This window comes from Mandrillus leucophaeus, unplaced genomic scaffold, assembly GCF_000951045.1.
Source record: "Mandrillus leucophaeus isolate KB7577 unplaced genomic scaffold, Mleu.le_1.0 Scaffold115, whole genome shotgun sequence".
Lineage (NCBI taxonomy): Eukaryota > Metazoa > Chordata > Mammalia > Primates > Cercopithecidae > Mandrillus > Mandrillus leucophaeus.
Genome location: NW_012099765.1, coordinates 5270259 through 5296141, shown reverse-complemented (window position 1 = coordinate 5296141; position 25883 = coordinate 5270259). Strand labels below are relative to the sequence as shown.

The 25883-nt window shown below is 43.9% G+C and overlaps 1 protein-coding gene across 4 annotated transcripts in view; it reads right to left on the bottom strand.

Moving 5' to 3' along the window:
- Positions 1-25883, bottom strand: part of TENM2 (teneurin transmembrane protein 2) — a 998748-nt gene that overhangs the window by 65205 nt on the left and 907660 nt on the right. For all 4 annotated transcript variants that reach the window (XM_011997828.1, XM_011997839.1, XM_011997846.1 and 1 more), the window contains 6 exons: positions 18444-18654; positions 13572-13691; positions 9772-10033; positions 8749-9016; positions 5095-5238; positions 4328-4577 (listed from right to left, as the gene is read on the bottom strand). In XM_011997828.1, coding sequence (XP_011853218.1) covers positions 4328-4577; positions 5095-5238; positions 8749-9016; positions 9772-10033; positions 13572-13691; positions 18444-18654 — 1255 coding nt within the window. The remainder of the gene's footprint in view (positions 1-4327; positions 4578-5094; positions 5239-8748; positions 9017-9771; positions 10034-13571; positions 13692-18443; positions 18655-25883) is intronic.

Genomic DNA, 25883 nt, shown 5'->3' with positions numbered 1-25883 from the left:
TTCACTGTGTTAGCCAGGATGGTCTCGATCTCCTGACCTTGTGATCCGCCTGCCTCAGCCTCCCAAAGTGCTGGGATTACAGGCGTGAGCCACCGTGTGTGGCCTCATTTCTCATTTCATATTTATAATTTTATTTTTTTCTTCTTAGGGAGAGTCTCTGAAATTGTCTTAGTGTTAGGCTTCATGAAATCTGGGTTCTACCCTTGCTAAAAAGGCTTTGAAAATAGTTCCAATCAGTCTCTAAAATTTTATGGGGACATTGTTTTTACTTTTATTCTGGATTGAGTGCTTCATGACTTTTCTTTCCTGACCCCCATTTTCAAAGCCTGACCACACAGGAAAAGCATTTCCGGTCTTTGAGTGGAACCACATAGTCTTCCCTAAGAGTCTACCTGGTCATCAAGCAGGGTCTGTCCTGGCTGAAACTCTCAGGCAGAGCTTGTCCTTGGTGACGCTTCCTTCCAATGTCTGCTGGCGCTGCCCACCTTCCCAGGCTCCCACTTTCCCCCTACCGGGTACTAACACATCTGGGTTGGACAAGTCCCTTCTCTGAAGGTCTCCTGTAATGAATGGTACCCTTGACTCCATGCTGAAAGCACCATCAAAATGTCAACATGGAGAAGCGGTTTAGTTGGAAAAAAGCATGTTTAATATCATAATATTACTTTATGTTTAAAAAAATAAAAAGAATTGGAATTTCAAAAATTATGGAAAATGTGAGATTCTTATGTTCATTAAAAGGAGCTAAGCTAAAAAAAGGTAGAGAGATACTGTCCCATCCCATGTAATTCACTGCCTTATACTGAGGTCTAATTCCTAAGATGTTCTAAAGTTGGGGAGGGAGGAAAGATTATTCTGTGAGAGAAATTCTCCCTATAATGTTAGTGACGGACAAATTTACTCTGCTCTGGGGGCTTAGGTTTTCCTGAGACCACTTGGAAAGGGTGGTGGGAAATGGACGAGTAAAGATGGGATATCAGGCTTTTATGGGAAAGGAGTATGAAAAATGTCCTAAATGTCCGCCTAATCAGAGCACACAGATGATAACCATTTTACCTAAGAGAAGGCTCTTTGTAGCATCAGAAGTTATTTAAGTGTATAGAACTTGTCCCTGCATGTTTTGAGACAAAGGAAGGAGGAACGGGGAAGGATAGCGAGAGAACCATGGAAACATTTCAATAGGATCCCAATTCAGAGGCTCAGCTCTGGGGTGGGTAAGCGAGATAGGGACGGGCACTGACTCCCGAAATTGAATCATTCAGCTGCCAACTCACAATGGAGAAAAGACATAAGCAAGACAGGTCTCTTCCTCCCCCTCCCTCCCTCTGCTGGTTGCTGTTTTGAAGAGGGGATTGACAGCCCTTTGTTTTCAGGTATGTAGTGGGAAGAAAAGAAGAATAAAACCAGTGTTCTTGTAAAAGCTTAACTTCTAATCGGCTCTGGGTACCTGGCTGATGAAAGTAAGAACAAGGCTGAAGGCAGTTAAAAAAATCACACAGCTGTCGAGGGAAATTGGGAGCCATATTCCGCCTCAAGCTGTCCTAATGTCACCACGTGCGCATGGCGTGACTTGCTCTGATTGGGCCCTTAGCTTGTATCATTGACGTTGTGACCTCCACAGCTTGTGAGACATGGAGTCAGGGATAACTCCAACAAGAGAGAGGAGATGGGTCTGCATTTTCTTTAATTTAAGCAACCTATCTTGAGCACCTAGTGTGGGCCAGGACCTCCTCTAGGCATTAAAGGGACAAAGATGACCAAGGGGTATGCCCTGCAGAAGTTCACATGCTTGGGCCCTAAAGACTTACACAGACATAATGACAACAAGGCATTCAGTGGCATCAACTCTAAGATCAGAGAGTGCAGTGACTCAGAGGTGGGTGAGAATGGCTTCTGCTGGGGAAATCAGGCTACATGGAAGAGGGGGCCTTGACGCTGCACCTTGCAGGTGGGTGTGATGTGGTAGATTAGGTAGGGAAGGTATTTTAAGCAGAGCAAGCAGCAAGAGTGGAGGTTTGGAGGTGGGACTGTACCAAGTGAGGGCTGATTAGCCTCTGAGCAGGAAGAATGGTGACAAAGGAGGAAGGGCCTGATGTGGAAGACTACAAGGGCCAGATGAAATCCTTCCACCCTTTTTTCCTATAGGCAATGGTAAAGCACAGTGCTACCTCCACCCTGCCCTGCCTTCTCCCATGGTTCTCTGATGCACAGGGTGCCTGAGAAAAGGAGGCTTTCCTAGGATTAAAAAAACAAACAAAAACAACATCTTGGGAAGGGAATCTATATGGATGGGTAAGTCTAGGAAAAGTGATTTGTCTGATCGCCAGTTTGGCAGTGTGAAGGCTACCTGGCCTCCTCCCACGTGTCTCCTTCTTGCTCTCATTGTTCACCCTCTGGTTACCATGCCCCCTCCTCCACCCCAGGCTTGTCTCTGGATCTCCATGATGGTTGGCCTTTGGCCCTTCAGCTCAGCTTGAACTGCACTGACTTCCCCAGGTGCTAGCTCTCATGCTCACATGGGTGTTTTCTGAGCCTGTGTTTCATCCCCTTTTGTACCGCAGAGCCCAGCACATGCCTGGCTCACCTCCATGCTCAATACGTGCCCACTGGATCACTGAGGCTGCAACCTCCTCAGGGTGAAGCTCTTGTTTTCTCCTCTCTTTTTACTCCTCTCAGTCCTTGGCACACTCTCAGCTCCCAAGAATGCTCAGCAGCAGTTGCTGGGGGCAGGCCACTGATATTTCTCCCAGATGGGGCCTCAGAGACTCTCAAATGCAAGTGTAACCTGCAGCTCCTTCTAGGAGAGAGGCTGAGGCTGCTTCAGAAGATGCCATCATTCACTCATTTGTCAGGCCAAAATCCTAGGCAGGGCCCTTGATTCGTTTCTGTCTTTGTTCATTCCTTATACCTGATCCATCAGCAAATCCTATCAGATTTATCTCAAAATCTAATTGGACACTAATTAGAGCACTCCTCTCTCTTCTGCTACCATTCTGGTTCAAATCACCATTGCCCCAATCCTGGACAATCGCTGCAGCTTCCCTATGGGTTTTCCTGCCTCCACTCCTGCAGTCCTACAGTCTACTCCACACAAAATAGCCAGAGTCATCTTTAAAAAAAATGGAAATCAGATCATATCAATTCCACCCCACTCCCTACTTCAACCTCCATTGCTTGTTCATTGAAATACAATGTACTCTTGTCTAAGTGGTTAGTGAGACTCTGATGCATTGAGGTACCCTTCCCTGAGCTCACCACCCTCCAGCCACATTAGGCTTCTGTCAGTCCTTAAATCAGTCAGGCTACTGGCTGGTGTAGGGCTTTTGAACAACTTCTCTCTGCCTGAGTGCTTTTCCCCAGATCTCCCCATGGCTGATGTCTATCACTCAGATCCTAGCCAAACATCACCTAGTACAAGAGGTTTCTCCAACTAATTCATCTTACGTAGCCTCCTCATCCATGTACCCTCCCTGTCCCCCACTTCCTGTTTCTTACTCTGTTATATTTCCCCTAAAGCAATTAAGGATACTGGAGATTATTATTTTTTTATTTGCCCACATGATTTTGTCTGTGGCTCCTTATCAGAACACAAACACAACAACAGGTGCTTTTGTGACCCCACTTTTTTTTTTTTCTAGTCAGAAAGCTCCTGGGACATGGTATACATTCAACACATATTTGTTGAATGAAATTTTGCCCCTTTCTTATAGATCTTATTTCTCTCTCTAATTACAGATCTCCTGAGTTGAGGGTCTGAAATCCACTTTCCTGGCAAGAGCATGTCTAAGAGCTTTTAGGGGTCAGTTTTTTCCCAGCACAGAGGGGTCTGGCCTTCAGACTTAGTAGCCAGCAATGGGCAGGAGGAATCTACCTAGGCTGGCCAGAAATTACACAGCAAATCCTACACAGTAAAGGGAGTGCTATCCTAGTGAATGTGCAGAGACCTAGAGAATTTACAGAGAGCTAGCAGATAGAGATGCTCAATACAACATTTTGAATTAGCAAATGAACATTAGTGGTTCTCAAACTTTGATGTATGTCTATAGAGCTTCTTAAAAATAAAAGATGCCTCAGTTGTTCTCCAGTCTGGAGACTAAAAGCCTTGTCTGTAAGTCAGTTGTTGACTATTGTATCAAATCTGTGTATGGTTTTTCATAGATACACAAAGCATTTCTCTCACCTCCTTATTTGACTCTGGGCCTAAGTTTTGGATCACAAGGACTATATCTTCTCCAGAGAATCCCCAATGCGGCCCCAGTTACCCAATCAAACTCAGGAGTTATGGGGGGCAAGAGAGCAACAGAAGGTTGCCTGTATGGCCATTTACCGTAACTCCAAGATGCTGGTCACATTTCGAGAGGGAAAGATGCGTCGGATGTAATTGAAGTCACCCACATAGAGGCTCCCATCGATTCCAACAGCCAGAGCCACTGGGGCCAGCAGCTTGTTGCCTTCAGCAAGGCCGTTGCAGCTGGGACAGGAAATGCTCCGGCGGCGACCGTTGCCCATGATGCTGGTGATGATGGCAGGCTGCTGGGTCAGGAACTGGTTTTCCCCAGTGCCCTTGTGTAGGATTCCTGTGGGGGTTGGAGAATGGGAGGGGTTACTGAAGCCCTCTGGGGAAGACACGTGTATTGGCCAACTGGGAGGGAGGGGAAGAGAAAAATTAGGAATCTTCAGGGCTTGAGGAGCTCTCCAACTTCTTCACGATGTGGAGAGAGCTGCAGTGGGGGAGGTGGACCCCACATGCTGTGGCATTGGGTAAAACGACACTTGGGAGGATAACTAAAGAAGCTTGTAATCCCAGCTTCCTGGTAGACTGGGGCAGGAGACTACTTGAGCCTGGGAAGTCGAGGCTGCAGTGAGCTATGATGGCTCCACTCCACTACACTCTGGATGACAGAGCAAGACCCTGTTTCTATTAAAAAAAAATAAAATAAAAGGAGAAGGTAGGAAAATCTATGCATATTTTGAGCACTTGATGAAAAAATGACCAAGGGAAGGGGGGGTGTGACCACTTAAATGCTGAGAAAAGAGACAAGGTTCCAGAGAAGTGGCAAGGCTATGGCTGGGAAAGAAGACGTGTTCACGTACCACTTTTAACATTGAGGATGTGGTGTTTGTCCAGGGACCAGCCACCGAGGTTGGAGGGGTCCAGCTCGAATCCCTGAAGGAGGGCTGTCCTTTTCTCCCAGAGAATTAGACTGGGACAGGTCTCATATTCAAACCCGACAGACACTGAAAGATAAACGGGGTGGGGCAGAGCAAGAGAAAAGAGAGAGTTTACTTGATTACTCCAGAGCTCTGTAACAAGAATGAGAAGCACGTGTTTGCAGTAATACAGATTCTGTTCCAAAAACTCACTCAAAGAGGCAGGCTGATTGCTTTTCTCCTTGTGATTCTACAATATTAAATTCAGATTTCTGAGTTGAACTCAACCTTGAAACTTTACACAGTAGTACTCTGTGGGGATGGAAAGACCTTTCTAATGAACGACTGGCTTTCAAAAATGACCCTGGTGACATGGAGGGAGGAAAGGAATCATTTGAAAACCTGACACAATTCCCCTTTAGAGATGGACAGGAGACTGTTTCTCTCAGCCTGCTGTTCACGGCATGCATTTATTATATTGTGTGTCATTTATTTCCACTTACTAGGAGAAAGCCCTTTGGGATGGTACTGGCTCATTGACATGGAGATTCTGGGAGCAATAGCTTGTGTAAATTAAGACACTTGATGTGTTCACTCAGGATTCCAGAAAGTGCCAGGAGAGGCAGGCACCAGCAGGGGTACAGCCTGCCAGTTACATGGGGATTCAATGGGGAACAGAATCCAAAAGCTGTTTGTAAAAATGCTGCATTTGCCACATGGACAAATGGGAGAGAGAGGTGGAAATGAAGGACATTAGTCCTAGCTTGGCTCCAAGCTCACGCTTCCTTGGGGCTCCATTTTCCCCACGTGTAAAATGGGTTAAGTGAAGCCTCAATTTCTCAGACAGATGTGGTAAGGAGAGCTGAGATGAAGCGCTGAGATGCCATACATTTTTAATTGGAACGCTGGTCTAGAAATATGAGGCATTGTTATTATTGCTATTCCTACTGCATTAAACTCTTAACTATGTGTGTCACCTTTGGGGATTCTCTGCAGCTTTAAAAAATTCCTGAGATATAGAAGTGTCAATACGAATGGGGGATGCATTTTTATCTTTAAAAAAACCCTATATATTTCCTAGCTTGTCCTCTGAAAATGCCAAGAAACAAAGGCCAAATGACCAGCCCCAGCAGCAAAGAGAATTGCTAGTGCCTGGCTTGTGGCCTTGATATATTATTTCTCATTAAAAGGAATCAGGGCTTCTGGAAGAAATGGCTGGAGTAAGAAATGAACACAATGACACCAGCCTACTTTATCATACTACATAGCAAGGAAGGAATCAAAATCTATTAGGGTCATGTCAAAAGGATTTGGGAATGAGCTTGAAGAGGTGCCCACTGACCAAAGATGGGGCCATTTGGCCATTAGTGAGGATAATAACTTCAATGGATTGAAACATACTAGATGCGTTTTGGCCCACGAGTTCATAATGGTATTTAAGAAACATTAATTTGCCACCACTGGATGATGAATCAACTCATTATATTGAAAACTAGTAAATAAAGGGAAATAATCAAACTTTTATCTATTCTTTCCTATTTGAACTGTACTTTAAATAACCAAGTAGTTAAGGAGAAAGCATCTCTGCTTAGAAGTATTTCAGCTAATAGATGAAGAAGGAAGTATAGAATTAAAATATCATTTTGCAATCCCTAATGACCGGACAGACTAGGCAATGAACATCAATGGCTACTGAAATCTCTAAAAAATATACAACTTGACTTTAGGTGCCTCTTGACGGAAGGACACAGCCCCACCTATCACCTTGTTCTGCCAGAACAAAAAATCAAAAAATCAAACCTGAACCTGAGAAAGCTTCAAAGCCCAACTATCAATTGTCAGGAGATATAGGGAACAGAGGAACAGGCCAAATATCCATTATTACGCAATTCGAGAACCAACCAATCAATCAACCAACCAACCAACCACGCTATATGGGGAATTCTACAGGCACACAACCCAATTTCTTCAACAAATAAATTATGAAGGTTAGAGAGAGAGAGAAAGATAAGGAAAGATAAAAGAACTTTAGAAAACAGTTTAAGAGAAATCAACCAATTGCAAAAGGTGGATCTTAATGGGATATTGAGACAAAGTATTAATAGTTTATGGGATTTGTCAGGCAATTGAAATATTGAACAATGATGGGCTATGTGATGATTTTAGGGAATTATTGTGTTTTTTTTGTTGTGATGATATTGTTTTTATATTTTTAGAGTGTTTTTAGAGATACATTCTTAAATATTACAGATTGAATGATGTGATGTCTAGGACTTGCTTCAGAAAAATGTAGGAGAAAGGGGAGTGGATGGGGGTATGAAAAAAGAGGCCTCATCGTGAGTTGATAATGGTAGGCGCTGGAGTATATGGAAGTGCATTACAATATTTAGTCTACTTTTTGATATTGGCTGTCATTTTGATATTAGCTAAAGACAGATATTTTATATATATATATATATTTGATTAGCCAGTGTTGTATATTAAATGCACTAGTTACTCTGGGAACTTCTTACTATCTTGGTTAAGTTAACTCCACTTACTGATGAAGCAGACACCCAGGGCTGTATCCTAAGCAGGTGTAACCTGTCAGTGGCATGATCTTGGGCAAATTTCTTACCCTTTCCCTCCTGCCCCATATACACAATGGGGTTATGAGAGTGCCTACTTGAGGGGTTATTGAGAGGTTACCCAAGACAAAGGATTTAGCACAATGCTCTCTGCATGAAGGGAAAGTCTGATAAACATTGGCTGCCAATTATAGTGAAAATTTCTGAGGTGCTAGTTTCTTACTTTGGTAACTTATCTTTACAGTTCTTAAAATACACATGACTATTGGTGAAGAGAACACAGGATTCTGGATTTTAATTAATTCCTAGATAGCTTTCTACATGTAGGAAGATACAAGGTAGGTTAAGATTAATCTACAGCTCACAACTCTGATAACGGTAGGACCCTTCTCTTACGAAGATCTTTCGTAAGGAGGGAATCGTGATTCCTTCAAAAGACAAAGCCCTGGAACATAGCATGCGGCTTTCTGATCTCCTCAAACCCTGTTTTCTGATTATTCAGGGGCATTCTGTGCCACTTACAAGTGCTGTGTCTGGAACATGAACTAGCCCCTGACCACCTCTCTCCCATCATCTTGAATATTTTCCTTTTCCACTACACTCCAGCTACACTGGCCTTCTCTCTGTCTATTAAACACACCCTGCTCTTCTCTCTGCCTGAAATCCTCTTTTTCTGATTTTCATGTGGTTCCGTCTTGTCATTAAAGTCTTTGCTTAAATGCTGCCCTGCGGAGGAGCCTTCCCTAAATACTCGCCACAGTTGCCCCTCCTTCCCAATATAGATCATTTACTTTTATTTTCTTATTAGCACTTATCCTTTTTGATATTTCTTTGTTTCATTTGTATTTATTATCTCAATACCTTACCAAAATGTAAAGCCCATGGAAGAGGAATCTTATCTGTCTTCTTGACCACTGTGTCCTTATCTACTGGAATGGTGCTTGGCATATCCTTGGAACTCAATAAATATGGGTCGAATTAACACACGACTAAATCCATTGATCAATAAGTGGTTGAAACCAAAACATACCAACAGCATCTGAGAGTCCATACACCCTTTGGCCATATGCATCTGTCTTGTCCCAGATGAAGGTGTAGGCCAGGTTGGGAGAAGCCTGGAATGACTTCTGGAAGAGATGCCCCTCGACAGCCACCATCAGGTGAACCCTGATGAGGTTCAGGGGCACTGTGGACTGGGTCATGGTGATCTTCAGCAGTGACTTGTACCCTGCAGTTCTGGAGCTCAGATAGCGAAGTTTCACAGTGGAACCAGGGAGCTCGATTTCTTCATGAAGAACCTGGAGAGGAAACACATGGCAGATACACACCTCAAACACACCTGTGCAGGTAAACTGTAACCCTGATACTCTCAGTCTGCTATGTCTCTCACTGAGGCATCACATTTTATGTGGGTGCAAGAACCACTTACCACCACTGAGCAAGAACAACGACAACAACAACAACAAAAACTTTATCCTCCACCATAGAGTGATGGGGCTGAGGTTATGATTTTTGGATTAATAATTATTCTTGGTCACTGTTGTGTTTCTTTTTGAAAAACCACACTGTTGGCAAAAGATGTAAATAAGAACAGCAGGCTTTATTGCTAGCTGCATGCAAGGAGGCCACGAGAGGCTGTAATTATATGAACCTACAACTTCCACTGACAATCCGTATAAAGCAACAGGGAGGCAATAATATAATATGCCCTCTGCCGTAACACCAATGTAGATCATTAAAGTGCCTCTTATCATGTATCTCTGTAACTAACAGGAATAAAAAGCAATTTGCAGGTGGGTTGCACATATGTATGTTGTTTTTATTTTATTAAAAGCTCTGATGACTGCCAAAGTCTTGGACGACTATCTGCAAACATGCAGAACAGCCAAGAGGGATTCAAACTTACATCTCTGGTGGCTATAAATTTTATTATGCTCCCACTTTTTTCACTCCCCTATAATATTAGTTTCTGGTCCACTCGGGGAGAGGCAGTGTCCAGTTGGTTTTGGTTAGGGAAGTCCTGAGAGTCCTGCCCCGGCACTGCCATTCCTACCTGGGTCTCAGGCACGATGGGATTCTGCCCAGGGGCAGCACTGAAGAAGGTGGACAGAGGGGAGGAGATGATGATTGGATCGGGCCGGACAAAGCCACTGAGGTCACAGCTGGGGATGGAGTTCTCCTCGGTCTTCATCACCAGGGTGTCCATGGCATAAAAGCTATTCCATGGCAGCCACACAGTGCGCTCCTGGCTCATGAACGGGGCTCGTTCAAAGTGTAGAGTCAAGGAAGCACCTCCATTGGCGATCAGGTCGAACCTGGAGAGGGAGTAAATGAGCTGATGAGAGGGTAGACTCACCTTTAGACAAAGCAGGATGCCTCTCCTCCTCCCCTGATGGCCATGGGATGGGCAGAGCACAGAGGAGAACATGGGCTTTGGAGACAGACAGGCGGGGCTGGAACCCAAGCTCTATTACTTACTAGTTGAGTGGCAATGGGCAAGTTACTAACCCTCTCTGAGCCTAAGTTTCTTCATCTGTAAAATGGGAATAATTACACCAATACACATGGCATGGCTAAGAGTGAAACATCATGAGTATAGAGCAGAGCTCAACAAACTATGACCCATGAGCTAAATCCGGCCCACCACCTGTTTTGCTAAATAAAGTTTTACTGGGCAGGGCGCAGTGGCTCACGGCTGTAATTCCAGCACTTTTGGAGGCTGAGGTGGGTGGGTCTTGAGGTCAGTAGTTCAAGACCAGCCTGGCCAACATGGTGAAACCCTGTCTCTACTAAAAATACAAAAATTAGCCAGACGTAGTGGCGGGTGCCTGTAGTCTCAGCTACTCGGGAGGCCAAGGCAGAAGAATTGCTTGACCCTGGCAGGTGGAGGTTGCAGTGGGCCGAGATTGCACCACTGTACTCCAGCCTGGGTGATAGAGTGAGACTAAAAAAAAAGGGTTCATCGGCATACAGTTATACCCATTTGTTTATATATCTTTTAGGCTGTTTTCCTGCTGTAATGGCAGAGCTGAGTTGTTAGTGACAAGCCACATGGCCAGCAAAGCCTAAACTACTGTTTGGGCCTTTACAGAAAATGTTGCTGGCCATTCGTGTAAAGCACTTAGCACAGTCCTAGGCTAATAGAGTGTTCAATAAATAGTGTAGTCATAACAATACTACGTTAGGACACAGGGAGGAGCTCATTACAGCATTCTTCTAATCAGTCTCTGCTCTGTGGCTGATTTCTTTGACAATGGTTCTTAAGCTATATTTCTGTTTGTTCCTTAAGAGCTGGATGGAGGTATACTACCTGTAAAGTAGAATAAAGGTAGCTTTTCCCCAATTAACAGAAAACAAGAACGTTAACAGAGACTAGTGTCCTAATTTTAAGCTTTATTTTACCTCACCTCTAGAATTTCATCTCTCTCTCTCTCTCTCTCTTTTTTTTTTTTTTTTTTTTTAAGACGGAGTCTCCCTCTGGGGCCCAGATTGGAGTGCAGTGGCGCGATCTGGGCTCACTGCAACCTCCGCCTCCCAGGTTCAAGCGATTCTCCTGCCTCAGCCTCCCAAGTAGCTGGAATTACAGGCTCCCACCACCACGCCCAGCTAATTTTTTGTATTTTCAGTACAGACGGGTTTCACCGTATTAACCAGGATGGTCTCGATCTCCTGATTTTGTGATCTGCCTGTCTCTGCCTCCCAAAGTGCTGGGATTACAGGTGTGAGCCACTGCACCTGGCCTTAGAATTTCATCTCTTTGAGGGCAGTGGTGCTGTCTGTCTTGCTCCCTTCAGAATCCCCAGCAGCTAAGAGTACTTGGATCACAGTAAAAACTCGGTAAAAATATACTTGACTCGCTGGTTTCATCCAATCTTAGTAACACATTTGGTGTTTTTCAGTAAATGTGAATGAACAGGGAGCATATGAATATTAAGATAAATATCAGAGCATGTACAGCACAATAGTTTACTTATTAATTACTTTATTTATGTGCTTATTTATTGGGCATGCACACTGCTGGGGATAGTTCTGCATAGAGTACAGAAAAGAGTCAAATGTCTTGAAGTCAAATTGTTCCTAGTTGGCACGGTAGAATCAACATGAATATTTGGGGCACATGCCACTATGCAACAGATTGTGGGATTCCTCAGAGCATTCCCAAGCACGTCTTGTGACTTCCACAGCTTTGCAACCTGAATAAGCTGAAGAGTAACTGATCCAGGAGGTTGGATAGATGATCTGGGAAGTGGACTTGGGGCATAATTACTCAGGAAGCAGTGGAGAGGGATGCAGAAGAAAGGACAAATAGCAAATCAAGGACTCAGCAATGTCTTCTTCTGTTGTCTTACGGGACTTCAGAGCAATTGACTGAAGGATGTCAGTTCTTCAAGAACACTGGCCTGGGCCAGTGTGGTGGCTCATGCCTGTAATCCCAGAACTTTGGGAGGCTGAGGTGGGTGGATCACTTGAGGGTAGGAGTTCGAGACCAGCCTGGCCAACATGGTGAAACCTGGTCTCTACTAAAAATACAAAAATTAGCCAGGCGTGGTGGCGGGCCCTGTAATCCCAGCTACTTGGGAGGCTGAGGCAGGAGAATCGCTTGAACCTAGGAGGCGGAGGTTGCAGTGAGCCAAGATCGTGCCATTGCACTCCAGCCTGGGCGACAAGAGCGAGACTCCATCTCAAAAAAAAAAAAAAAAAAAAAAACCACCACCACAACAAAAAACACTGGCTTCTAAGAATGAACAAGGGCCAGAGTAATTTTGCAAGGCACACATCTGTCATCCTGTGCTTTAAAATAATTAGATTTGGCTACAGAAATGTATGAGTGAGATATCAGAAATTTCATGAATATTGAAGATTTGATATGAATCTTTAGACTCCTTGTTTGGGTTTCAGAGGTGGGAGAGTGAAGGTAGTGCTCCTGGGGGCTGGTAATTGTTGAAACTGCCTTTAAGGCTACCTTAGGGCATTAGAAAGAAAATCAGGCCAGATTCTTTGCCAGAGAAAGGTAAAAAAAAAAACCCTGTTCTTACCTCTGTGATATATCCAAGATTTTCCAGAGTGCATTTTACAGAGAGAGTGTTGGATCAGATTTGTAGCCACAGTTCCCTTCGCATTTAAAATAGAATGCCATAATTGTGTGTGTGTCTGTGTGATTTTTAGCCCAGAGTAAGTCAGTGTTTTTTCCCTCCCATAGATTTCTTTTCTTCTTCTTATCTTTTTCTTTAAATTTCTACTCTATGCCCAAATGGATTAAGGAAATGACAGAGCTTTCATCTTGATGGGGGCTGAACGGGTACATGTTTCCAATCAGAAGATAATAGGGAGAGGTTGCCTCCTTCACACAGCAGGGTGACTGCTAAATGTATTTAATTAGACTTCTCTGATTACACGCCACCCCCTCCAAACAGTAGTGAAAACAACGCAACTCCTAAAGCCACAGATGAAAGCAGAAGGGGATCACCACAGGACGCTATGTCATGTGGATTCCTGTCACCCTGCACTGCCTTTGATTTAAAACAGGAGTTCGTTTCTAAGAGCTACCTTCCCTTCTTTTTCTAGAATCTGCCCCCATCCCAAAACACACACACACACACACACGTGCACTGACCTGACATTAAAAAGACGAGGTGGCTGTGAGCTGTACTAGGTAAGCTGGCTTTCCTATTTATTTTCTGTTTTTGATGCCACATCAAAAAGCATGAAATGTCTTTGGGGGAATCCTCACTAGGGGACTGGCCTGGTGGACATTCCAGTTCACCAGGGGGAATCCTGTGGTTCCACGCCAACAGCGCCGTCTGTCTCTTTGCACACACGTGTGGTGCTGAGTAGGTCCGAGCCCCTACTTACGTGCCATCCTGGCGGGTGATGGTGTAGCCGTATTTTGGGTACTTGACAAAAGACACGTTCACACCGACCAGGGGAGTTCCATCTGTAGTTACTACTTGGCCTCGGATGAGAGAAACCAAGCTGAGAAAGAAAAAACAGAAGTCCCTGAGCCACATGAAGGAGAACAAAGAGACAATTCCCCACTGCCTCTGCTCCCTCATCCTCGTCTGGTTCCTCAGGCAAGGAGAAGGCTTCCAACATGAACTTCTGGTTTCCCACAACCACACTAGTGACATTTTGGGGTGAAATCTATGAGCAGCATCTCCTGTCACCGAGCTGGGCCATGGGGTCTCCTGGGCACCCGCCTTCCACTCTTGGCCTTGCTCTATTTCTTGACACTGTTCGGCTTTTGTTTGGCTTGAGCTTCAGGTTGTCCCTCATCATTCCCAGGTGCTCCTTAGCCGGGCACCGAGAGTGCCATACTCGGGTGAGAGCTTCTACATCTGGCTACTTATTTCCATTTTTTAGCTTTGGAGGATGGCCATGTTACTCTTCTAGAGGCCAGAATGTCAGAGGGGGTAGAGGGGAGCACAGAGAGTTTTATGGCTGGGAAATACATAGGCATTGTGTTTTGCTGCCCTCTAAGAGCAAAATTTCTCATAATCTCAGAATGCCAGGGGGGTAGAAGGGAGCACAGAGAGTTTTATGGCTGGGAGATACATATGCATCACCTTTTGTTGCTCTCTAAGAGCAAAATTTCTCATAATCCATGAGGGTCTGAGGAAAAGAGAACTTTGGAGATACATATAGCAAAACCCTTCAATATACACATTCAATAAATATACACATTTCTGCTAGGAATATATTGGATTCTGGATTCTATGTTACTACATATTTCTCTCATGTCAAGTTCCTGCTATCTTGGAGGGTTTTGAAATCCTACCAATTTATTTCCAGTGTTACAGAACATCTCTCTCTTTCCAGACACAGTAACTAGAACTTTCCCACAAATCCCGGTTTCCAACCAGCTACCCCTGGGAAAGTCCTATAAAGCCAAAGAGATGTTACAATATTCTGCTCAAAGTCCATGGAGGGAGAACGCGCATGTCTCCTCTCATCTGAATTCTCTTGACTTCACAGAGAAATGGGACAATGAGAAGCTCCATTTCTGCACCGAGCCCCCAGCCGACTGGGCAATTTGGCAAAAGAAGAGAGGTTCTCAGGCTCCCAGGGTCCTGGACACACTCCCAGTTTCCGAACGAGGTGATCAACTGACCCGTCTTTTGCCAGAACCTTGTCAAAGTCGGCTCGATTTTTGGAATGCACTTACTTTTGCATTCCCAGTTGTCCTGAACACCGGAGGGATGCTGTCTCCCGTATCTCTCTTTTTATTAGCAATACCCCCAGCTGTTCAACTCCAACCCTCTGATGATCTCAGGAGTGTTTAGACTGTTCCACTGACAGCTCTAATTGTCTGCTACTGGCTGCCTAACAAATGAATGTCATTTTTAGCTGGTTTTAACCACAATGCTAGACTCTTTTAAAGTGGAAAACTAATTTATGAAAATAATCCTTTTGTTCAATTCCATTTTCTTATCGTAGCTCGGACTAAGATTTCTTTAAGACCTTACCAGACACTATTTTAAAATCAGTGATGTGTGTTGACGACCACAAGGTACACAGTGCTCATGATGAGAAAACAAAATTGAAAGTACATTCCTCAGTGGAGTCCCCCCACCCTTCCTTTTTTTCTACAACCGCTATTTCTTTTAAATCATTCCTGTAGCAGAAGGCTTTGCAGCGTGCCGTAGGAATAACAGGAGTAGTGCTGCCTGTGATTTCTAGCCTCTATTTTTCAAATTCTTCCTCGCTGCTGGCTTCCTATCGTTTCCAGGCAGTCAATTTGCAGAAAAGATTCAGCTAAGACATACTATCAGTTCATTTCTATTTATGATTATTGATGTGTAACAATTATCACATTATCTAGATAGTGAGATCTGCTCTATAAATTATAGTGGTGGAGTCAAGGCATTTCAGTTATTTTTGTATGCCATTATCTAGGGGAACGCCCTTTTAGAAGTCTTGAATTTTCAAGTTCTTTTTCACTCCTCGCTTTGTCCTTCGTTATTTGTCAGATGATAATGTACTGGAATTCACATGCTTACTGAACTTCAACCTATGTCTTGGAGTTACATTTCATATTTCTGAATTATGTATCCATGCAGACAGCTGGAGAGCCTGGGCTCATTTGGGTGGTGCCATTTATTGTTCACATTCAAAGCTTCAGAGAGGCTTTCTCTAAAGCAACTTTCTTTCAGGTCTCCTGGGCTGGCATAGTCTACCAAATATTCTGGGGTTCCTGACTGTTCACCTGTATTTTGGCTCTAGCTCAAGGTGCCTTCTGGAAGTGGGAACCATTGATGAGGAGAATAAGATAAAATTAGAAGGGCCAGGTGAAGAAAGCGTGAAAGGGAGAATATCAGGAAATGACTGGATGTAGGGCAGAAACAATGAGAGGTTAATGAGGAAGCAGATTGAAACAGACCTTCAGAGGATGCACAGGCCTTCAGAGCATGCATTTTCAGTATAAGCAAACTACAACCCCCACTGAAATGCTTATGGCCCAGTGCAAGCTCTGCCCAGTCACAGGTCTCTAGCAAGGTGAATTATGTTCGTAATTAAAAGGAAGTATACTTACAGAATCTGTTCTAGAACTAGGATTTAACAAGCGGAGTAAATACTTTTTATTTATCAGAGATCTGCAGTTTTTTAAAAAAATTTTCTTGAGAGATTCTTCTACTAAAAGAAACAGTAATAACACTGTGTATAGTATATGTTAAAGTCAAATAAAATAGAAAGATGAATCTCTAAATTTAAAACGTTTTATTTGGGAAGCAAAAATTGCAATTCAGGGCATATGCATGGGGTAGTCTTCAGGATGTCTGAAGAACAGAGAAGTTTGGAGGTTTTATAAGGAGAAGTGTTACTTACTCTTTTGAGAGAACGTTAACTGGGACTGGTAAAGTTTTGGCGATCTGGTGAGTTCTGACTGGTGAATGATGGCGGTGGGTACAACTAGTCTCAGAGTCATAGTAGGTTGTTTCAGTTGCTATTAGATAACTGGTTTCAGGTTACAGCAGGCAGTTTCAGTAGCCAGGCCTGGGGAGAATTACATTTCTAGGGCAATGTTATGTGCCCAGAGTGCTTTTTCTTCCTGGTTTCTTGACTCTGCTTTAGTTGGGTATGACAAGAATGACCCAATTCGTCTGATCAACTTTTACATATTTAATAGTATTATCCTAATTTTACTAATCAAGAAAATGAGGTTTATGAGCCCAACACAATATCGATAGGAGGTGTCAGGGCTGAAATAGAGGAGGGCTGAGATTATTTTTATTTTTCTATTATTTCTTTTTCTATTTTATTTTTAGTAAAATGAGAACAGAGAGAAGCAAAAGTTGTTGGCCTAAGGTGACCTTGTTAAGACACTCATATTCAAAAGAGCTGCAGGAATTGAGGCTCTCCAACTTTCCAGAGAGCTCTAACAGGCTGTAGAATTAGCTGTGCTGCCACCCATCTCTTCCCTGTCCCACCCTCACAGGGTTCTCTCGGCTGGGGGGCTGAGTCGGAGTCCAGGACCGATGAAAGGCTCATGACGGGGGCTCCCAGATAATCACTTATAAAGTTAGGGGCTTCTGTTAGAAGGGAAGTCTGATATTTCTTCCCTGCTTAGAAGCCGAGACAAGTAGCATACTTCCAGAGTTGCTTCTGGACCTACCTGAATGAGGATAAAGAGAAATAAGAGAAAGATGGCACAATGGGGGTCGTCAGGGCTGCAAAGGGGCCAGGACCATCCTACCCAAGTTCCTAGTACCTAGAAGTTTTGTGAAAAAGGACCTGACAAGCAGTATTTATTTCTCGATGTGAAGGACCACAGAGATGGGGTGTGGCACCCCCAAGTAGACCATGTCCCTCCTTCTTGCATTAGCATACACCATCGACATCTGGACCCAGACCAATTGAGAGGGAGATGAAGCATGGCCAAGCCATAAGAAGACCCCTAGCCTCTCCTACCCCTCCTCTCTACCCTCAGAATCATACATAGTGCATAGAAAAGAGGAGGGGATGGGGTGGTGGGGAAGTGTCTGCAAGACAAACCTTCCCCTTGCTTTCTTCTCCAGGAGCACAGTTCTAACTTGTCCTAGGGTGAAGTTGAAGACAAAATGAATCTATAACTTGACCCTAGAATATTCATAAGCCTCAAATTAGCAACTAAGAGCAATAATAAACCGGAGAGAATGAAGGGTGAAATGCAGTGGCACAATGCTTTGCACACAGTAGGTAATCAGGAGAGGCAATAAATGGAATTATTGTATGGATTAGAGATAATCTACACAAAGTCTCTGGCTCATCCTAGGTGCTCAATAAATCCTTGCAACTGGCATCATCTTGACTCTAAGATGCCACTGAATGATAGGTTATGTTATCAAGTTAATAACAGCTTTTGAAAATACTCTATTGAGTGAACTATTTCAGCAATGCTTGAACAAAAGCCACTATCAGAGGCATTATAAAGGGAGATTTAATATAATGACAATAACATCATAAAATAACAGATTTTAAAAATGATCTAAAAACCAGGGAATCAACAGGTTTCTCCAGCAGATTCTGGGTTAAAGATGGTGATATCCTGCAAAGACACTAGGGCTCCGTTCTGGAGCCCAACACAAAGTGAGGAAAGGGCACTTCTCTGAGGCCCCCTTGGAGGGAGGTGCCTCTAGAGGGGCAGATTCCAGGCCAATTGGGTCCCCAGGAAAGCTGGAGCACTTCCTCCGGCTCCAACAGGAAGAAAATCAGTGACTTCAGCAGCTTGCAGGGACAGAGGGTGCCTACCTGCTGTTGAAAGGGTTTTCTCCAGGAATGATGTGGGTGCTATCCTTGCCTGCCAAGAGCTTGATACGGTCATAGAAGGACTTCACTGCGGGCCAATCCGTCTGGCCCTGCTGAATGATGTCCATTGGGTCCCGAGACCCCCGGCAGAGCAGGCTGTTCTGACAGGCTGACTGTAGGCAGCAGTCAGGGTCCAGGCAATCCACCAGGCCATCTGGAAGGGCAGAGGCAGAGCCAGAATCAGCGGATTTCATGGCATAAAGCTGTTTGGAGACACTAACACCTTTGTTACCAGCACAGGCATGAGCAGCATCAAACATACCCAAGGGCCTGAGGTGGCAGGTTTCACACAGCAAGCCTCATCCAATTCCAATCTATACACATAGAAAACAAAAGACTGAAAGGAAATAATTTAAAATGTTGACGAATGGTTATCCTCATGTAGCAGATTAGTGTGTTTCTCTTCTTTATTGTGCTTTTCTGGAATTTCTACTTTTTTCCTACTATGAACAAGTATTATTTGAGTGGGAAAATAAAAACAAAAACTTTGCTTTTAAACAACACAGCACAGTTAATTACCCACAGCCAGTTCCCAGGGGTCTGTGCTAATGGGTACACAAGAAATCAAAATGCATGGAATTTCTGGCTGGGCGTGGTAGCTCATACCTGTAATCCTAGCACTCTGGGAGACTGAAGGAGAAGGATCGATTGAGCCCAGGAGTTTGAGACCAACCTGGGCAACATAGTGAGACCCTGTCTCTATTAGAAATACATTTTTTTAAAAAATCAAATTAAAAAAAACTCAAATGCATGGAATTCCTTACATCTCACTTTAATGGAGAAAAGTATTCTATCCCACTCCCTCTAAGCCAGGAAGGGAACTGCTGACCAATTAGAAACCCAGGTGCTGTGAGTTTGACATTTTCTAGGAAATGTGGAGAAACAGCTTTGGCTTGGGAATCTGGAAATTAAGCCCTCAGTTTCCACAGTAGTTTCTGATTCTGTCTTCCTGTATGCCCTCAGGACTGGGAACATTCTTATGTACTTGCCCAGAGTCCTGTGCCTCCATCCCTTTACCTGGGCTGATTCCTATTTACTCATCCACCATTCAACAAACATTTGAGTGGTGTCCATGTGCTGGCAACAAGAGAGACCGCAAAGAACCATGGAGACTGTCTTTAAGGAGCTCATGGTAGAGTGGGGGAAACTGACAGGACTGACTCATTCTTTAAGATCAAGTTTAGGTGTGGCCTCTTCTTCCAGGAAGCCTTCTAGATGATGCTCCTGGCCAGGTTATTGCTACAAACTGAATGTCTGTGATCCTTCAAAGTTCGTATGTTGACAATTTAACTCCCAATGTGATGGTTTTAGGAGCGGGGCTTTTGGGAGGTAATGAAGTCATGAGGGTGGCACTCTTACAAATGGATGAGTGTCCTTATAAATGAGACCCCAGAGAGCACTTTAGTACTCTTTCTGCCACGTGTGGACACAGCAAGAAGACTGCAGTCTATCAATCAAGAATCAGGGCCTCACCAGACACTGAATCTGCTGGTGCCTTGATCTTGGACTTCCCAGCCTCCAGGACTGTGAGAAAATGTTTGTTGTTTAAGCCCTCCAGTCTATGGTATTTTTCTTGTAGCAGCCCAAACTGACCAAGACAGTTAGGAATCCCTGTTCTGTACATCCGTGAATCAGAGGTTCTCAAAGAAGCATTCTGCATCAGAATCCTGCAGGAAGAATAAACGGCCCACCCCACATCTCCCCAGGGAGAGCCTCCAGGAGCAGGCCCTGGAATCTGCATTTTAAACATGATTCTCAGGTGATTCTAACGCACAATACGATTTAAAAACCATTGTTAATGCCAACTTGCTTACACTAGAATTAATGACCTCTTAAGGCTCGTCTCCCTATCTGGAAAATGAGCTCTTTGAAGAGAAGAATGATGTCTTATTAATTTTATATTCCTTCCTCTCTTAGTACCAAGTACAGAATCGGGCACTCAACAGACGTTTGTTGAATGAATAAAATGACTGCTTCCCATTCCTCACATGTCTGTGAGGGCTGAAGATGGGAATGTTTAGGGCAGTGTTTTCTCCTTGGAATTTCTGATAAGAACGAATTCATTAGCCAATCCTTATTCACTTGGCTGGGAGCTGATTGAACACACAGTGCAGAATCTTGGAGGATAACTTGCTTGCACCTCCTGGATTTGATAGCAAGGCAGTTTTTTGGACCATAATTAGAATCATGGAAACATGCACTCAAACCCTGGGCTGTGCCTTGACAAACACTTGTACTGGAACGCTGAATCACAGGCCTGGCTGGGTGCTTTAAATTTACTACAATGTAATTTTTTGGCATTACTCTTTTCGTTTGGTTCCGCTAATGAAAATGAAATATGTAATTTCACCAAAGTTCCACTGTAATTTAGCAATTAATGTGCAATTATTTTAATGCATTACTTTCTTTTTAGCAAACAAACAAATTAGGAGGTTGCATGTTTTGCTTGGCTTTAAATTACTAAAACTAGCCTCTCATTTTCCACATGGGCGAATGTTGCTCATGTGCCTCGTAACACATTTAGATTTACACAATTTCCTAGAAATGCAGACACAGGAGGGTGAGCAGGCATGCACACTTTAAATTGAGAGACTTTCGAAATCAAGGCTCTGAACATCTCAGGCTGATGTGCTAGGTGAATCAGATACTCCCCAGCTCCACGGAGCCTGGCAAACCTCAGACCCTAGAAACAGCACTAGAGATTGTATCTTAGTAGCAGGATGATATCCAGGCATTGTTTCAGATCCACATTCAGGCTGTCCAATCTGGAGGGCCATTGGCAGAATAAGAAAAATAAGAAAAAAAGTGCGTAGAATTCTGCCTTGAACATCACCTTCCATGAGCTGCCTTCACTAGACAGAAGGGCTCTACCATGGAATGCCTGTTTCAGATTTAAAAAATAACTTGCTGAGATAGGCTGGCAGGGCTTCATTCAGCAGCCACAAGAAGCTCCTCAGGTGAGAAGAAACCCACTGCTGTTAGCACTACAGATTTCTTTTTTTTTTTTTGAGACGGAGTCTCGCTCTGTCGCCCAGGCTGGAGTGCAGTGGCCGGATCTCAGCTCACTGCAAGCTCCGCCTCCCGGGTTTACGCCATTCTCCTGCCTCAACCTCCCGAGTAGCTGGGACTACAGGCGCCCGCCACCTCGCCCGGCTAGTTTTCTGTATTTTTTTTTTTTTAAGTAGAGACGGGGTTTCACCGTGTTAGCCAGGATGGTCTCGATCTCCTGACCTCGTGATCCGCCCGTCTCGGCCTCCCAAAGTGCTGGGATTACAGGCTTGAGCCACCGCGCCCGGCTTGCACTACAGATTTCTTTAAGGTCACCAGCCTCCTCTGATTAGGAGTACCATCCATCTCTGGTGGCCTTTCCCTCCTGAAGCTGGGGAAGTGTTTCCTCCCCTCCAACCCATTCACCACCTGCTCCATGTAACCGCCTTGAAGACCTCTTTGGGCTCAAAGAATAACTTAAGACAGTTTTCCTGTTAAGTACTGAACATTTGCCTCCCCCACCCCCCTCAGCCTGTCACTCTTTCTGGGCTTGTGACTGCTTCAGAACTGTGAACCTCAAATTTCCCCACTGTTTTGTTGATTCTGGGCTTTTGATTCAAGGGCCTGTCTGGCAGGAGATGGCCTAAACACATCAGCAATAGCAGATGACAAATGCCAAAACAGAAAAAAAATGGGATACAAATGATTTCCTCCTACATATTTACATTTACCTGCTCCAGAGATTGTGCATTTGGGTTTCTACCCGTTATTAAGTAGGAGCTACGTTATGCCTATAATGACCTCATCATGCTGCGTGATTATGGGCTGCAGCCGCCAAACACTTTCAGACGACACTGTGAACTTTAAATTGGCACTCCAATCTCCCAGTGGCCTGTCAGTCATGAGAATCGCGTCTTTATGCCAGCAAGCCCCTTGGATGGAGTCTGACATTGCAATCTTCAGTAAATTACCCTGTCACTGACAATCTTGCAGTTATCTCGCAAACAATCAAGCAGGCAATCAAACTGTTCTGAATTGCCAGTTCAGGACCTGAGAGGTGGCCGATGTCTCCATTCAACAGCAGAGGGAAAGCGGCCCGGCCCTCTTATGACATTGGACGATTTCTTTATTTATTTATCTACCTACTTATTTGTTAGTCGGGTTGACTTTTTCCTGGGGAAGGGGGTGAGGATGGTGGGAGAGGTTTGCAGAGTCCTCAAAAAGGACCCAATACTGATTCAGCGATTATGGGAAAGCGACTTAGGCCTTTCTGATCAGCCCATGCTGCGGGCGGGGGATCATGTCTGCTTAATCTTACTTCACTCAGTGAAACGGGGCCAAAAAGAATTATCTAGGTGTTTTCTGTCAGAACGGACACTAAATCACAGCTCTGGCTCTATTCTCCTCATACACGTCGTAAGCTAATTGTAATGACAATTTCAGAGAAATGTGATCACGGAGAAACTTTCTGGGAATGATACCAAGGCATTCTATTTATTGCTTTTGATAAAGCAAATCAGAGAGATTCTTCCATAACAGTTCTGGCAACGTGAAACAGGTTCATTAATGCTGAATCGAAACCCTTGGATTAGAAGTCCCAAGATAAAAAGCCAAAAAATCTATACAGCATCAGAGGTGAGAGACTGGCCTCCGGAATCAGATGGATTTGGGTTTGAAGCTCATCTCTGCTAGTTCCCTGGCTGTGTGAGCTTGGAAACGTAATCGGCCTTGCTGAGTTGCGGTTTCCTCGCCTTCAAAACTGAGTTATAATTGCACATATGCCATAAGGTTATGTGATGGAGAATAAATAAATTTATATATATATAAATTCAAGTGTGTGTGTGTGTGTGTGTGTGTATATATATATGTCAGTCTGGTATATGGTATATGTCCAATGAACTATAACTATAACCAGAAACTCCCTGAAGTCTTCAACTTTTTCATTTTAAAAAAATGGATGCAAAAGTGAATGAAATTAATATTCCCTTATATTTAGAGTCATTTACTGGTATAGGCTATGGGCTGGTTGAATCTTGGCAAAAATACTTTATTTCCAAATAGTGATAGGTTAATAATAATAATAGTAATAACAAATGCTATAGATTGAGCAGAATTTACATATATTTTTTGTTTAAAGATTTATGGAAATCCTGCAAAGCAGAATAATGTAACTCTTAAATGTCAGATTATAGAACAGGGTGTCTGGGTTTGAATCTCAGATTGGCTATTACCTAGCTGTTGACCATGGGCAGTTAACTGCTCTGTGCTTCAGTTTCCCTCATGTATAAAATGGAGATGATGATGATGATGATGATGATGATGATGATGATGGTAGATAGTGCTGCTGAGAGGGTTAAAGTAGTTATTGTCTGTATAGTACTCAGAGCAGTGTCATATAATGAGTGCTCAGTACACTGTCTCAGCACCATTATCACCATGCCACCCACTCTATACCCACCTACAGAGGATGCAACTGAGGCTTGGAGAAGGTGAATATCCAAGTGGCTAAGAAACAGCCATGAATAAAAAGTAGAGAAAGGCAACAGATGAGATTATCACCCTTTGTCTTCATTATTAGGAGGATGACACTTCCTTCCCCAAGGAAGTCTGAAGACAAGGCAGTGGACACCCATCAACAGGGGAAAGTGTGGGCAGCTGTGAGATTTCATCACTTCTGAAGGCCTGTCTACTCCTACAGCTGGGAAAGAATGTGGCTGGTTGAAATGAACATCTGAAGAGGAATCAGCATGAGAAACCAGATGCCTGGGAATTTGTTCCTGGCATTGTAGGCCGCAGAGGACCACACTATTTACCTGTGAGACACAATCCCCTTTTAGCTGTTTACCATTGGCACAAGGTGGCACTTACTTTTGTGCTGGCTATAGGTTTTTGTCTGCCGTTTCAATCCCCTGTGTAGTGTACTCTGCTGGATTTTAAAAGGAGCTCCTAACCAGTGAAGAGATTTAAGCTCAAAGCCTTCATTAAACGCTTACTAGTAAAGCTACACTCAGGAGGAAGGAGGCCCTGTGTCGATGGAGAGGCTGTAAAGCAACCACACCAGAAGCATCTGGATCCTTCAGAGTTGGCTGAACCATGCACACCTTTCTGCCTGGAGGAGGCTGTGTGAGTTCTTGCATCATCATTCTCATAGGAAATGGCTCCAGGAATGAGAAGATGTTGATTTCACTTATTTTCTTCTTTGATCTTCTGGGCACAGCTTATAGAGAATGTGAATGGAAGCATTTTGTTCAACTTGTCTCCCTGTTGCTTGGTTTGCAAGTGAGTCTCTCTGCAACCTGCATGAACTCCATGGCTTTCTTAGGTATTAAAGACTCCAGAGGAACACCTACATTTACTTTTCTAAGTTTCATTTTGTGACAGAGTTGTAGAGATGGACTCTAACACATCACTGCAGGTGCTGTGGATGACTCTGCTAGTGTCTGCACACAGCCGCTGGTTGGGGACTGGTCAGACGCTCAGATTTAAAAATAAGCTGCACTCTTTGTAGTCATGGTTTCACAGAGGTACCACCAACCACCAAGTCTACCTTTCCTACTCACTGGGCCAGGAGGCCATAGAGTGGATTGGTTAAAAACATGAGCTTTGAAGAGTACTCTCTGACCCATCGATAGGATGTTCAAGAACAGGCAAAGTTAATCAGTGATGACAGAAAGTTAGAAACTGCAGTTACCTTGATGAGGAGGTATTAGTTGGGAAAGGGCACAGGGAAACTTTCTGGGCACTGGGCACGCTCTTGATCTTCATTTTAGTCACCTGGCTCCCCAGGTAAATTGACAAAGTGAAGGCAGTGATGATTATACCCACAGGAGTGCTGGGAGGATCAACAGAGGTAATCCACAAAAGGTCCTCACAACAGTTGTGAGCACCTTGTCACCTACTAAGTGCTTCTGAGTCATTTCTATGTTTGTTTTTTTTTTTCTTTTTGAGTCTTCTTGGCATCATATAGGTTTGTTTACCTATACAGAGCTAGGTGCTTGCCAAGCTGTCACTTCCCCAAGAAAAGTCTGGGTAGTCAGGTGGTGAACTCAGTAACTCAGGGTCGTTTTTGAGATCAGCTAACACTGATGAGGAGTTGAAAGATTAATGCAGAAATAAAAAGGAGGGAAGAAGCTATAAGTTGGGGCAAGGAAGATGAAATCTGGTTGTTTGTGATGGAAACGAAGAAGGTGTAGGGGTCCTGGAGGGCACTTAACTGCTGGTCGGCAAAGGCCAAAGGCTCCTGCTGAATTTAAGTTAGAGATGGAAAGTTTCCTGGGTAAAAAGAGGGCAACCATAGGGTTGGTTTTGCCTGGGGAGTTAGTTTGTTTTGAGGTAAACTCCTGCAGGGCATGCCTAAGGTGTGTAGCAGCCCGGTCAAAGGGCATTTTTTTTTTT